General features: G+C 54.4%; 3 protein-coding genes across 5 annotated transcripts in view; 1 reads left to right on the top strand and 2 right to left on the bottom strand.

Annotated features, from left to right (window-relative positions):
* MMP24 (matrix metallopeptidase 24) overlaps positions 1-5488 on the top strand; it is a 48268-nt gene extending 42780 nt beyond the window's left edge. For both annotated transcript variants that reach the window (XM_040247464.1, XM_040247463.1), the window contains 2 exons: positions 530-796; positions 2857-5488. In XM_040247464.1, the coding sequence (XP_040103398.1) occupies positions 530-796; positions 2857-3194 (605 nt within the window). In that variant the 3' untranslated portion in view covers positions 3195-5488. The remainder of the gene's footprint in view (positions 1-529; positions 797-2856) is intronic.
* Positions 4845-7025, bottom strand: MMP24OS (MMP24 opposite strand). Its single transcript, XM_040247467.1, has 2 exons — positions 6481-7025; positions 4845-6396 (listed from the first exon to the last, which is right to left on the bottom strand). Exon 2 carries the CDS (start codon positions 6391-6393, stop codon positions 6208-6210), a length of 186 nt encoding a protein of 61 aa, XP_040103401.1. The 5' UTR covers positions 6394-6396; positions 6481-7025; the 3' UTR covers positions 4845-6207.
* Positions 7026-7124: 99 nt separating this feature from the next.
* Positions 7125-13552, bottom strand: EIF6 (eukaryotic translation initiation factor 6). 2 transcript variants are annotated; one of them, XM_040247465.1, is made up of 7 exons: positions 13418-13552; positions 13043-13154; positions 12823-12908; positions 11117-11292; positions 10398-10574; positions 10028-10209; positions 7125-7398 (listed from the first exon to the last, which is right to left on the bottom strand). In XM_040247465.1, exons 2-7 carry the CDS (start codon positions 13147-13149, stop codon positions 7389-7391), a joined length of 738 nt encoding a protein of 245 aa, XP_040103399.1. In that variant the 5' UTR covers positions 13150-13154; positions 13418-13552; the 3' UTR covers positions 7125-7388. The 2 variants fall into 2 exon arrangements, with proteins under 2 accessions (XP_040103399.1, XP_040103400.1); XM_040247466.1 differs by having other exon boundaries at positions 13389-13499.
* Positions 13553-13833: the final 281 nt, after the last annotated feature.

Here is a 13833-nt window from a genome sequence, read left to right as displayed (position 1 = left end):
GCTGCAGGGCAGAGAGGTGTTGAGGGAGGGAGCCCTCGCGGTGGAGATGAGGAATTCTGGAAGCAGACCTGGAAATTCCCAGAGGTCGGTGGGCAATCAGGGTCTTGGGCCTGAGGCCCAGGTCCACTGGGAGAGCGGTCATGGGCCACAGCCTCAGAGCTGGGTGTCACTGGTAGAAGGTGAGTACTTGTGTGTGTGTGAAGCCAGAAGAGGCTGAGGTCACCCAGAAAGGAGAAAGGAGCGAGTCACATGAAACGAAAAGAGGGTGGGGCACAGAGCCGGGGCAGCGTGGGGCGAGTTGCCCAGGACCTGACACCAGATTCCGACTTCTTGCCCTCTAAGCTCTGCTTGGGCCAAGGGGCCCCAGCCGCCCCCACCAGGCGGATCAAGCAGGCCTAGGGCTGTTTCCCCTTGACACTGGCTTCATGAATGACTTTGGTCCCAGTAGATGATGGACAAGTGGATCTAACCACAATCTCCGGCATTGAATGACTGAGGAAAGCTAATCCTGGGTTCCTCTTGGCCACAGGTGACAAGTACTGGGTGTTTAAGGAGGTGACGGTGGAGCCTGGATACCCCCACAGCCTGGGGGAGCTGGGCAGCTGTCTGCCCCGAGAAGGCATTGACACGGCTCTGCGCTGGGAACCTGTGGGCAAGACCTACTTTTTCAAAGGCGAGCGGTACTGGCGCTACAGCGAGGAGCGGCGGGCCACGGACCCTGGCTACCCCAAGCCCATCACCGTGTGGAAGGGCATCCCCCAGGCTCCCCAGGGGGCCTTCATCAGCAAGGAAGGATGTACGTAAGAACCTGGCCGGGTTTGGGGGGATCTGGTTTAGTGTAGGTCTCATCGGGGCCCACCCACGGGAGGCGTGCGTACTCTCATGGTATCTAGGTTTGAGAAATATCACCTGGTGGCCAAGACAGCTGCCTCATATCGACCCACATTCACAGTCACTTAATCTTCTCTCAACAGCTGCCAAGTCACAGTTTCTCATCTGCGGGTATCATTCACAACTGAGAGAGGCTTTCATAGACTGACTTCATTCCCTCAGGCAGCATTTCTCAAGCAGAGGTCCTCAGGAGTACTCTAGGAGTGCCTTATCAGATCTGAAATGATGGATGTGGTGATCCAAAGGGCTTTTTCACAGGGCTTGAAGATGAGAGAAGCCCTTTTTTTTTAAAATGTATGAGATATTTTCTAAGCTTCTCCTGGGTAGCAGGCTGACTCAGAGCCTCTCTTCCCACTAGACTAGAAGCTTGTCAAGAGGGACTGAGGGAATGCCATGGTAGTCCAGTGGTTAGGGCTCTGTACTTCAATGCCGAGGGCCTGGGTTCAATCCCTGGTTGGGGTACTCAGACCCCATAAGCTGTACAGCACAACCAAAAAGAAGAGGAGCTGGCACTTTCCAGGTGCTGAGCATGTATCCATGAATGTCTGTTGAATTCATCTCCATGGATCTGGTCAAAAGCAGACTCTGGAGCCAACCTGGCTGGTTTCATATCCCACCTCTACTACTCAGTATGAGTTTGGGCATAGCACTTAAGTCTCTTCACCTATAGAATGGGGATAATAATGGTCCCTACTTCACAGAGCTTTGTGAGGATGAACACAAATTACATAGAGCAGCTGGCCCGTGCCACGTACGTTTCAGCTGTTATCATTATCGTCATCTTGTTGAGGATGTTTTAGCTTTTATGGAATGACAGGCATTCATTCACTCCACAGTAATTACTGAGAGCCAGGTTGTGTGGGAGGGCTGGAGAGGGAGCTTGGAATGAGATGTGCATTGCATCTCTGGCTCCCAGCCTAGAGACAGAAAAGCAAGTAAGGTGGCAACAAAGGCAGTAAGGGAAAGCACTTGGGAGAGAGCATCTGAGCAGAGGGCCTTGTAATAGAGGGTTGTCAGGAAGGGCTCTCCAAGGCGACGTCTCTGGTAAGAAAGCCAGGGGCTAACGGTGGGTGGAGCTGCTATTTGGTGGCTCTCCTGTGTAGCTGATGCTTTACACATGTGGCCTTACTCTTTGGAGGAGCCTCAGAGACAGGTGACATCAGGAACCTTAGCCAATGAAAGTCCCAGCCAGGGTGAGGAGCCGGCCAATGGGAGAACGTGAGTTGCTCTCCGTCAGGACTGGCTCAGCCGATGAGGCTGCTGCAGGGAGCCTTGTGGTGGCTGCCAAGCCCTGCTGCCTCCTTGCCTTCCATCCCCTCCCCCAGCAGGGTCCCAGCGACCCTGCAATCTGTGTTGTGAAGTCATGTGTGCCAAGCTCCCAAAAAGGCAAGGTAATTACCAAGAGGTGGTGTCCACTGTCAACAAGAGAATTCTGGCTCCTTGTCCCCCTTGGCTCAGGCAGGAGTGGGCGCAGCCCTGGAGCTAGCTGTGGAGGCAGCGCTGTCCAAGCCCTGAGTGGGGGTTGCATCTGACCCATGTGGGGGTGGGGGGCCTGAGGGGGTATGGACATAGTACAACAGGGCTGAGACCCCAGGCTGAGAAGAGTCCTTGTCTAGGAAACACAAAATGAACTCACCAGTTCTACCTAAAGCCCCTCAGTGGCTTCCCAGCACCTCTGAGATGACAGGGTGGGCTGGTCCGGGTCTGGGTGCCTCTGCAGCTGGGCAGGTCATACTCCCTGACTAGCCACACCCTCTGCGGGGTGTGCCAGGCACTCCAGGTATTCCTACACGCTGTCCCCACCAACGCATGCGCCCACCCCCGCTTTCAGAGCTGCTCGTGGGCTCCTCTCGGGTGGGAGAGGCAGCCCCTCCTCCACACTGCCACAGTCCCTTGCCATTCCCTGCTGGCCCAGAGCAGGTGCAGGAAGTGTCGGGATGGTGACGCTGGGCCGTGTTTCTGCAGATTACACCTACTTCTATAAGGGCCGCGACTACTGGAAGTTTGACAACCAGAAGCTGAGCGTGGAGCCAGGCTACCCGCGCAACATCCTGCGGGACTGGATGGGCTGCAACCAGAAGGAGGCGGAGCGGCGCAAGGAGCGGAAGCTGCCCCAGGACGACGTGGACATCATGGTGACCATCCACGACGTGCCGGGCTCTGTCAACGCGGTGGCCGTGGTTATACCCTGCATCCTGTCCCTCTGCATCCTGGTGCTGGTCTACACCATCTTCCAGTTCAAGAACAAGGCGGGCCCTCAGCCTGTCACCTACTATAAGCGGCCGGTCCAGGAGTGGGTGTGAGCAGCCCAGAGCCCTCTTTGTCCACTCAGTCTGGCTGGCCAGGCCCTTCCTCACCAAGGTCTGGGGGGCAGCTCTGGCCACTGCCCATCAGGGCCAGCAGGGCCCTAGGCCAGGGGTCACGTAGCTGAAGTGGTGGTGCATTGGCCTGGGCTGAGCATGGGGCAGGGTGAGTGCCTGGTGCCCAGCTGCCAGCCTTCTGTCCTGGGTAACTGCTCCCTACTCCAGGGAACAGGCCAGGCCCCGTCAGGAGGCAGGGCCCATGCCAGGAGGAGGCCCTGTGGTCACTGTGCCTCGTGGGGTCCATGGGGCACTACGGCGCTGTGCCTGGCTGGACCCAGCACCTTCTGTGGGAAGCCAGCCCAGCCCTCGGCCCCATCTGGGAGATGCCACCAGTCCTGGTCCCCCTTTGCCAACGCCTGCTGGTCAGATGTCCCCCCACCCCACCCCCACTGCCCTCCACGGCTACAGGACCCCTGCCACCGACACAGTGGGCAGCAAGCCTGGGTTTCCCCTGCTGGCCACAGCAGACCCCTCAGGAAACCTGCTCCACGCGTCAGGGTCTCCTCTGAGGGTCACATGCTGCAGGCAGGGCTGTGGCCCAGCTGGGTCTGACAAGGACCCAGCTGTCACATCGTGAATATTTCAGTGTCCTGTCACTATTGTTTAAAGTCCCATTTTGCAAAGGCTGCTTGAGGCTTTAGGTGAATTAGCGGTGACTGTCTTGGCAAGGCCAGCCCTCCCCCCAACGATAAGGACCAAGGTGCTGTAAGGCCCCTCCAGTGCCCCAACACCCCAGGAGCCGGGCCCCGATGATGAGGCTACAGGGTGGGAGCAGGAGCTGACCCCTCTGGAGGCTGATTTAAGTTTGTAGCTGTCCTCTACTCTCCCGTTTCTCTCACCATCCCCCAAGTCCCTGCCCTGCTCCAGCCTGTCGCCTGTGGCCTGAGAGCTCAGCCTGATGGGTTAGGTGAGACAGAAATGACTCCAGGCCAACACTCTCATGACCCTGGGGGAAGGGGCCCAGGGCAGTCTTCTGAAATGCTCAGAGCCTCCACCCCTAGGTGCCCTGAGACCAACTCAATTTCTCAGCCCAGAGGCAGTGTTTATACCATGAGCTTGGCCCCTGCTAACCCAGCTCTCTAGGCCCACCACCCTGCACTGCTCTTTGGAAAAGGGCACCCATAACTGGTAACAGCCCCCAGCCTAGGGGCCTGCCCTTCACTGTCTCTGGCAGGAACTCCTAGGGCTCGGCTTGCCTCACATCAACCCAGGAAGAGGCAGACCTGCTTGTCACTAAGGAGTCAGAGGCAGGACCAATGGGCTCAATGATGTCCATAGGCTCTCTGCCAAATCCAAGAGGAGATGTCAGTCTTTGGGGGTGCTGGCAGGGCCTCTGAGCCTGCACAGGCCTTGCCCCCCACCCTGTGGCCTCTGAGCTTTGGGTCTGCTTAACCTGTAGCAGACAAGGCCTCTGGGAGCCATCTTGAGCAAAATCTCTTTTGTCCCAGAGACACCTATATGGGTCCACTGTGTTCCATCGTCATCCTTGTTTTTTTTTTTTTTCTCATTTTGGTCAAGGGCGGGCTCCCTGGGGCGGGTGGGGAACAACTGCGGAGATATTAGTGATTCATAGGTTTGTACAGTGTTTTATACTTTGCAAAGCACTTTATTAGCTCACCCGTCCACTCACATGTAACTCATGTAGTCCTTGGGAGGCCAAGGATAACTCTCACTGTGCCCTCAAACAAAGCACAGAGAGGCTGTTACTTGCCCAGGCCATTTAGTGGGCTTGCTGGGCATTGGGTCCCCACCTGTGGACCCCTCCAGGGTCCAAGATGAGATCAGAAGTGTCTCTTTTATCCATCTTTCCTCGGCCTCCCTTCCCCCTTCCCTGGTCCCTCTCCACTCCTCCGGTTGGTGCTCTCACTTCGCGAAAGCTCTAGGCCCCCCAGGCTCCCCACTGGCTCCTGGTACTACTGAGGTCAGCTGAGAAAGAGCAGGAGATGGAGGCAGGCAGCCCAGGCTGCAGATGTGAGGGACGCAGGGCCAGGCCCAGAGAGGGCTCAGCCTGGAGGTTTCCAGCCATGGATTCTCCTGCCTTGGGGTCATCTGCTTGTCCATCAACCCAGGACAGGGCAGACAGACAGAGGGGCAAAGCACTGGGGACCCCAGAGCCCAGCTTCCCCACAGTCTGGGGAACATCACAGCATTTCAGTGTCAGTCACATTTTAAACTGATCAGCCTTTGTATAATGTTTTTTAAATCATTTTTAAATAAAACAAAAATACAGAGTGTGTCATTTCCCTGGGCTGTCGGAACAGGGATCAGGTTCTGAGTGGCCTGAAGAAGCTTCTGGGAGACAGGATGCTTTGGGGTGTCTGGGAGCTGCCCAACGCACCTCATCTGCCAGCCCCTAAAATCAGACGCCCTCTCTCTCCAAAAGGCTGGCCCTGGAGGCCCTCTGTAACTGGGTTCCCAGCGATACAACGGGATAACGCCAAGGTGGCCACCCAGGATGGCACCTCTCCCAGGAGAGGTATGATGGCCAGGTTCACTGCGGCAAGGTCTTTTCGGAAGTCAAGAGACAAGGTGCTATGACCAGGACAAAAGCAAGAGCCCAGTTCTTGGTGACAGGGAAAAATGAGGTGAGGTGAGGTCAGTAGCCTTGGGGTCTTCTTACCAAGAGTCCTGACCTGGTTCTGGAAGCCAGTGACGAGAAGGCTGCCCCAGGACCCAGACGGCCGGAGAAACTGTGGGGTGGGCAAGAACACGAAAATCTGAGCTAGTCTGGGTGCAGGCTAAGAAGCGAACAAATCCAGGGTAGCGGGAGGGGCCGGAGGAAACACGGCGCCCCTAAGCAAGGCTGCGGAGGCGGCTTCCTTCCAGTCCCCCTCGAGCTCCCCGACTCTCCGAGCGCCTCCAGGGTGGGCGAAGGTGGGGAGACAAGGGCCCGACCAGGAGAAGCGAACCGGACGACAGGAGGCGGCGGCCGCTAACTGCGGAGGGCGGCGAGTCAATACCAGGAGGTGCAGGCGATGAGGAAGCGCACGTCGTCCAGCGGCCCCCAGGGGCTGGGCTCTGGCCGGGGCCGAGCAGGGCCCTCCGGCGCCGCAGGCTGGGGTTGGGGCTGCGGCTGGGGTTGCGGCTGGGGCTGCGGCGGCTCCGTGGAGCCCTGGCCACCGCTCAGCTGAGAGCCCATGTTCTGCAGGAGGACAGGCCCGTCAGGTGCGGGGCCGGCTGCACACCACCCCTGCCCCGCCCCACCCCGCTGGGGCCCGCCCCTCACCTCGCAACGCCAGAGCCGCGGGTCGGAACCGTCCCAGCGCGGGTCTCCGCTCTCCGCTCGCCAGCGCAGCGGCGTCCGGAGGCACTGGCGTCCTGACGTCACGGCGCATGAACCACGCCCCCTAAGCGCCTGGGAAGGTTTCAGGACGCAGGGGCGGGGCCCAGCATACCCGATCCCACCCACCAGCAACCGGCCACACCTGCCCCCAAGTCCCGGGGCCCCGCCCGGCGCGCAACTCGGAGATCTGCCCCAACTACCCACGCCTCTTCAAGCCTGGCGCCACACGCACCGGAGTCTGAGACTGTCCAGGGCACCTAGCAGCCAGGCCAACAACCTCCATCCACCACTGCGGGTCAAGGAGGACAAGGCTGCCCTGTGGCCAGGTGCCCCAAAGCCCTTCAGAATCCTCACACTGGCGTAGGGGAGAGCTGAAACAGATTCATTCTTTGAAGCCAAAACCATCAGGCTGAAGTGTGGAAAACGGTAGTATAATGGAGGAGTGTTTCTTTCTCTTGCCCTGGGATGAAGCTAATGATGGGGGGCATGTAAAACTAAGGGGAGTGTGCATCCTACTCCACCTTCCCCCTGGAACAGTGATGAGGGGGCTGAGTACAGGTTGAAATCCCCAAATAACACATTCAGAATGGCCAGAGGAAGCTGCCCTTTAATGGGGTGGCACAGACAACAGAGCTCTCAGCCAGAAGCCATAGGACCTGCCAACCAGCATGATGTGGCACATTTTTGCAGTAACTATAGATTCAGGAGATGGGCACAGATGAAGAAAGGCTGGGCATACAGCCACGAGTCCAGGTGAGTTCTCTGCCACCGCCCTGGCAGCATTCAGGACAGACTGGGTGGAACACTGAGAGAGAGCCAAAGTCCGAGCCAGGACCAGTTTGGAAGGTGACTCAGGTGAGGCTGGAGAGAGAGAAAGGAGTGTTGTCAGTAGGTGTCAGAGCACAGCTCACCCTCCACGCTCAAGGTGCTTGCCTCCACCCTCACCCCAGGACCTCTGATCCAGCTCTGCCCTGAAGAGCGCCTTCCAGATTCCACCACTCCCACAAGTAACAATCCAGTCCAGGACTCTCAATGCTTAAAAAGGAAAAGTAACTCCTTCCCCACTCAAGCAGGTGAACTCAAAATAACTTATTCAAATTGCTGATCATGATCAGAGCCTCACAGGTCAAGTCCAACAGACTAAATCAGACAAGGGAAGGGTGGGGGATGCTCAGAGAGGGAAGAGACACGACTAGGTCACAAATCCTCTAGTGGCACGACTGGGGCCAGAACATTCTTCCTGGAGGTGATAATCATTTGCATGATTGTAAAAGTGTGCACCTCACAGCTTACAGGATCTTGGTTCCCTGACCAGAGACTGAACCCAGGCCTTCAGCAGTGAAATCAGTGAGTCCTAACCACTGGGCTTCCAGGGAACTGCCTGAAGTACACATTTCTCATCCCTTATCTGACACCGTCCTTGAGAGGTCTCATGGGCACCTCAAATTCAACCGGTTCAAAGCCAAAGGAGGCTAATGAGTTTGTCTCTTCTTTATCAATACCCATTTTTTTTTAAATAGTAACTACAACGCTGACCAGTGCTGCTGCCTGTAGGCAGTTCTGCCTGGCAGTTTCTGAAGTTTTCCCATTAAATACAACATTGCTGTAGTTTTTTTTAGTAGGTAACAATGATCAGGTTGAAGCTGAAACTCCAAAACTTTGGCCACCTGATGCGAAGAACTGACTCATTGGAAAAGACCCTGATGCTGGGAAAGATTGAAGACAGGAGAAGAAGGGGATGACAGAGGATGAGATGGTTGGATGGCATCACCAACTCGATGGACATGAGTTTGAGCAAACTCCAGGAGTTGATGATGGACAGGGAAGCCTGGCATGCCGCAGTCCATGGGGTCTCGAAGAGTCGGACACGACTAAGCAACTGAATTGACCTGAATTATCGGGTTACAGAAATTTCTTTCTGTTCTCAGTTGCTAAGAAGTTTCTCTGTTTTGTTCTTTAATTAAATGGTTAATTGTGGAAGTACTGTTTTCTTTATGAGGGTCAATGTTCCAAAAGGGGAGGGAGGGTATATTTTATTCATCACCACATCATTATTGTCTGATCCATAGTAGGTATTAAAAAACAAAAGTTGTTAAACAAATGACAAAACCACTGGTACCATTTTCCTGTTCAAACCTTTTCAACTGCTCTCCAGTGCTGAGAGCAGTTTGTCAGTGTGGTCTCCAAACTGCCCTCATCAGAATCACCCAGGAAAGATTACTGAAATAACTACACATGGCTGGGTCCTACGCCAAACTGAGGGAATCAGGATTTGAAGGATGATGTCAAGAATCTACATTAATAAGCATCCCAACACAGAACAAAGGTCAAAACACCTACTATAGTCAATATTTCTTGACATGGGCATTCAGAGTCCTCAACCCTGGGGATAAAACCTTTCCCCTTCACACCCTCCACACTTCCCCAGCCTATCTCTGTATATCCAATTACCTACTCATTCCCTGAGCCACCAGGGAAGCCCTGTGGCTCAGAGGTTAAAGCATCTCCCTGCAATGCAGGTTAGATCCCTGGGTCGGGAAGATCCCCTGGAGAAGGAAATGGCAAACTCACTCCAGTATTCTTGCCTGGAGAATCCCATGAAGGGAGGAGCCTGGTAGGCTACAGTCCATGGGGTTGCAAAGAGTCGGACACAACTGAGCTCTTCACTTTCACTTTCACTCATTCTCTGACGCCCAGGCTGATTGATTTCTTTCCCAAAACCTTCCTGGACTCCAGTTAAGTGTCTCATAGGAGCCTCCAGAGCCACAAAAGGCAGGGGAGGGGGTACTAAACATCCAGCACCTGATGCCTTCCAAAGGAGGAGATTCTAGAGCCTAACACTCCAAAATCTCCAGAGTTAGGGCTCAAGAACCCACTTTTGATTTAAACCCACCGAAGTACAGATGACGGTGATTCTGATGCACTCACCACATCCACCCCCAAGTCCCTTAGGCACCAAAGCAGCCTTCCCTTCTTCCCTCAATAAAAAGATCTTTCCTGTCTCAGGCTACTGGCTGGATACACCAACACACAGGCAGATTAAAAACTATAAAAGAAGGTAAGTAAGTGTACTCGCTCAGTCGTGTCCAACTCTTTGTGACCCCATGGACTGTAGCCCATCAGGCTCCTCTGTCCATGGGATTCTCCAGGCAAGAATACTGGAGTGGGTTGCCATTTCCTTCTCCAGGGGATCTTCCCAACCCAGGGACCGAACCTGTGTCTTCTGCTTATCCTCTGAGCCACCAGGGAAGCCCTTAAAAGAAGGTGGTCAGCAATAAAGCAAGACAGCCTAGAGAAGGGATACACTGATGTATCCTCAAAGATGGGAATGGGCAGATACTCAGGCAATGCTTGTGAACTGTACCCTGTGCCTACTCAGCACTATGTGGATGTAGCCTCACAGAGGAGAACCTACCGGTATGAACAGTGTGGCTCCCATTATAGCCAGCATCTCCCTCCCGTCCCCTCAACAGAAGAAAGGCCCAGATACCTGTCAATGAGGGAATCCCGCATGCTGGTAGCAATGGTGCTAGGCTGGGCTTCATTCAGCTTGAAGACACTCTCCACCACTGACAGCTCTGTGCTGGTGGTGTCCAGGCCACAAAAGGCACACCAGTCGTTCACCACCATCCCAGCAGCGATCACCTCACTGCCTCGGTTCACAGTGCCCGCCTGCCAAAGGATGGTTCAGTGAGGATCATGGTACCAACAGCCCAAGTCATGAGGACTCTCCCCAATCCCTGGTCTCTGACCCGCAGTCTCAACCCCAAACTGCAACAGGTAATAACCCAGATTCCCAAATACTGGGCAAAGGGATCTGCTCCAACAGAAAACAGAGGTCAGAGAACATGACTGCTTACCACAAGGGGGACCTGAAGGAGAGAAGACAGCTCATCCTGGTCCTCAATTGAAGTCTTGGGATGTACCAGCCCTCCCTGGTTGCTGAAGACACAGTAGCTTCCTACCAGCACCTGGTCAGCCACTGTCTGTCTGAAGACTTCCACCTTTAGCACATCAGCCAGGATTTCTTCTGTTTCCTGTTAGCCAAAGGTACTGTGCTCAGCACAGAACAAGCAGATCAAAGTACCCAGGGCCTCCACACCCAGACCTACCCAGGGCGTGACTCCCTAAGCTCATTCCTCTGCTATGCAGCTGCATATGGAAGCTTCACCCAGAAAAAGGAGGGAATACAGTTTGGAGCAGAGTCAAGGCCAGCTACAAAGCCATGCATGCCCTGAAGAGCCAGAGGCTGGTCTCCACATCACCTTCTTTCCCTCTAACCCACAGGCAAGAGTTCAACTGTCAATCTTCTCTCCAGCCCTGGCTGCAAGACTGAATGAGTCAATCCCCCTGATTAATACAGGGTGGATTAATACACTCCCTAGCTTCTTTTCCCTAGCTGGTCACATCACGAAAGGCCTCTATTCACTGTTCCAACCAGTGCCTGAACTGCAGGAGCCCAGGTGTAAAGAGAAACCACAAGAGATACCCCAAATTCCTGCCTGATGGGCAAGAACAGTGGCTAACCACTGACTAGGCTAATATCCTGTGACTCTTGGGCTAAACTGGGCTGCCTCACCCTGTCCAGGTCTGGGTGGACTAAGGCCACGTAGTCGTTGCAGGTGGTGACATTGCCCAGGGCTGAGAGCCGTTCCTCCACCCGCCGGATCTGCACGCTGTCTGGGAGGCAGTTGCGAATGTGCTGTAGCTCCTGGTCAGTGGTGTTGTTGGGCACCAGGAGACCATGCCTGTTCCCTGGAGAGACCCAAATTAGGGCAGGTTGTGTAAGGATGAACTGTAAATTCACAAGACCTGCTGAGCACTGGAGCCTGAAGATATAACCCAGTCCAGGTAGCTTCCCCAGGAAAGCTTTAGATCCAGACCCCAGTCCTCCAAACCACTGAGCCAAGCACCCACACAACCAGGAGTCCCACTGGGCAGGCCAGAGATGGCCTAGGAGTCTGTCCCAAACATCCTGCCCAATTCACCATCATCCACCACGGATGACCAGGACCAAAAGGAAGGGCTCTTGGGCATTAGTTGTATATTTCGCTACTTAAAAACACTTCATATGTACCAGATGGCTAAATTCTTAAAAAGAACATCAACACCAATGGTTGGCAAAGATATATGGAGCAACCAATAGGAGTGTAAATTGGGCAACGACTTCAGATACTTATGTGACATCATCTATTACACTGGATACCCAGCCATTCCTCTCCCAGATATTATATATCCAACAGAAATACATACATTTGTTCACTAAGAAACATAGCAGCACTACTCATAATAGATCAAACTGAAAACTACCCCAAATACCCACTGTCAAAAGGATGAATGAATACACTGTGGTACATTTACACAAAACTGAGTACACAGCAACATGAATGAACTATACTTATATTGTGACAACAATGACTAAACCTCTGCCTAACTGCAAGGACACAACTATGAACTTCTAAACTATGAGTTTCTCCCATCCTTTAAAAAAACAAACAAACAAACCACCAATGATCGGGCTAAGTTCTCTCTTATTACATAAGAACTAGCTTCAAGTCCAAAGATCACCAAGTCCAGAGATAAGAGTGTTCTTCTGCCTGAATAAGAAACACTCAGAGTCCAAAATCATCAGGCTTACAATAAAAAATAAAGGAAAAACTCCTATCTGAGCAGAACTACAAGTAAGGGGTGGCAGTAAAGGAAAATGGAGCCAGTTCAAAGGACGGACCAATGGCCAGAGTCAACAGTGCTGATGGATATAGGGGTACCTGGTAAATAGAACTTAAGCTTTAAATAGGTAACTGCACAGGATGCCCCAGAATCTTAGCTTATCATTTTTTAGAGGTAGAAATGGACCCTCAGAAAGAGGAAGCAATCTACCAGAGTCAGTGGCCAGGGAGGGAGAGATGACAATCCAATCTTGCCTCACACTAGGTGTGCAACCGGGTGAGTCACCTGGGTTCTTTGATTTTCAGGTTCCTCATCAGTCAAATTAGGCCAGTAATTCCTACCTCCCGGGTCTTCAGTGAAGAAGGACTGAAACAAGTGTAAAAGTGAAAGCCCTTGACGTTTTGATTACAATGATGCAGAAACCTTTGCCAGAGGTTGTCCCTGATCTGTTGACACTTAGACCGGGTCCGGCACAGAATTGAGAGATTCTGTTGTCGCTTGGAAATGATGGATGAAAGCCTAGAAATCCCTGGGTCCTCCGGGTCCCTTCTAGGGGTAAGATTAAAGGTGCTGGGAGGCTCCACTCCCTCCCTCGGCGACTTTCAGCCGGCTTACCCACACACATGCGCCCGATGATGCGGCAGCCGGCGATGGACGCGTGCACTACGGGGATGGTACCAGCAAGCTCGCCCTCGAACACACTGTGGGGACACAGACTCAATGATCACGGGGCTAAAGGGCCCGAACCCTCCTCACTCTGCCGGAGCCAGACTCCAAGGACCTCTACCCGCCACCCACCCACACACTGCCCGCGGGCCCGGGGTTCCCATGGCACCTGTAGAAGTTCTCCGACCCTCCGATGGCCACCAGGCAGTAGGAGTTGGTAAGTTTGGCAAAGCAGCCGATCTCGCAGTTGTTCTCGAACGACGCGCGGACCGCCATGAGGCCTAGGGGTTGTGGGACTGGAGTTCAGGGCCTGTGGATCCTCTCCCGGGACCGTGTGCCTCGGCCTCGACGCCGAGTCCGGGTCACCGTCGCCCGGCCTCCGCGCGTCAGCCCCACTGCAACCCCGCCCCACTCGGCCCTCAGCCCTCAGGTCCCGCCCACCGCGCCCATCCAGACTCTCTGGTCCCGAATCCTCCGGCCCCCACCCCTCACGACTCAGGGCGCCCCGAGCTGACCCTTCCGGTGTCCAGAGACAACCGCTCACCAGGTAAACGCAAGCTCCACACGCGGCAACAGCCCTCCTCTCCCCTCTGTAGGTTTCCGTTTCCGCCTCCACCCTAGGGGATTTCCGACAGAGCGTGGCGCACGCCTCCACGCATGCGGCCACTCTAGCTCCCAATCCCTGCGCGGACTCTATGGTTGCAAGTGATCCGGGCCAGACCCCCTCCTGGCCCCGCCTCCAGCAAGCTTCTCATTCATTCTTTTATTCATTCATTCAGTCGGGATCTTTGTAGGAGGAATAACTGACAGAGACTTGAGGTGGTTGGATGTGAGGTATCAGAATGGAGGAGCCAGGAGGTCTCGCAAAAGATGGGTTGATGCTGGAGATATATTTATTGAACTTAAGCCTAGGGAGGAAGAGAAGGTGTGGGGGAGGTGAGGGACAGAGTAAGGTACGGG

Source organism: Oryx dammah, unplaced genomic scaffold (genome assembly GCF_014754425.2).
Source record: "Oryx dammah isolate SB20612 unplaced genomic scaffold, SCBI_Odam_1.1 HiC_scaffold_10, whole genome shotgun sequence".
Taxonomy (NCBI): Eukaryota; Metazoa; Chordata; class Mammalia; order Artiodactyla; family Bovidae; genus Oryx; species Oryx dammah.
The sequence above is the reverse complement of the archived record's forward strand: the minus strand, read 5'-3'. Positions and strand labels throughout refer to the sequence as shown.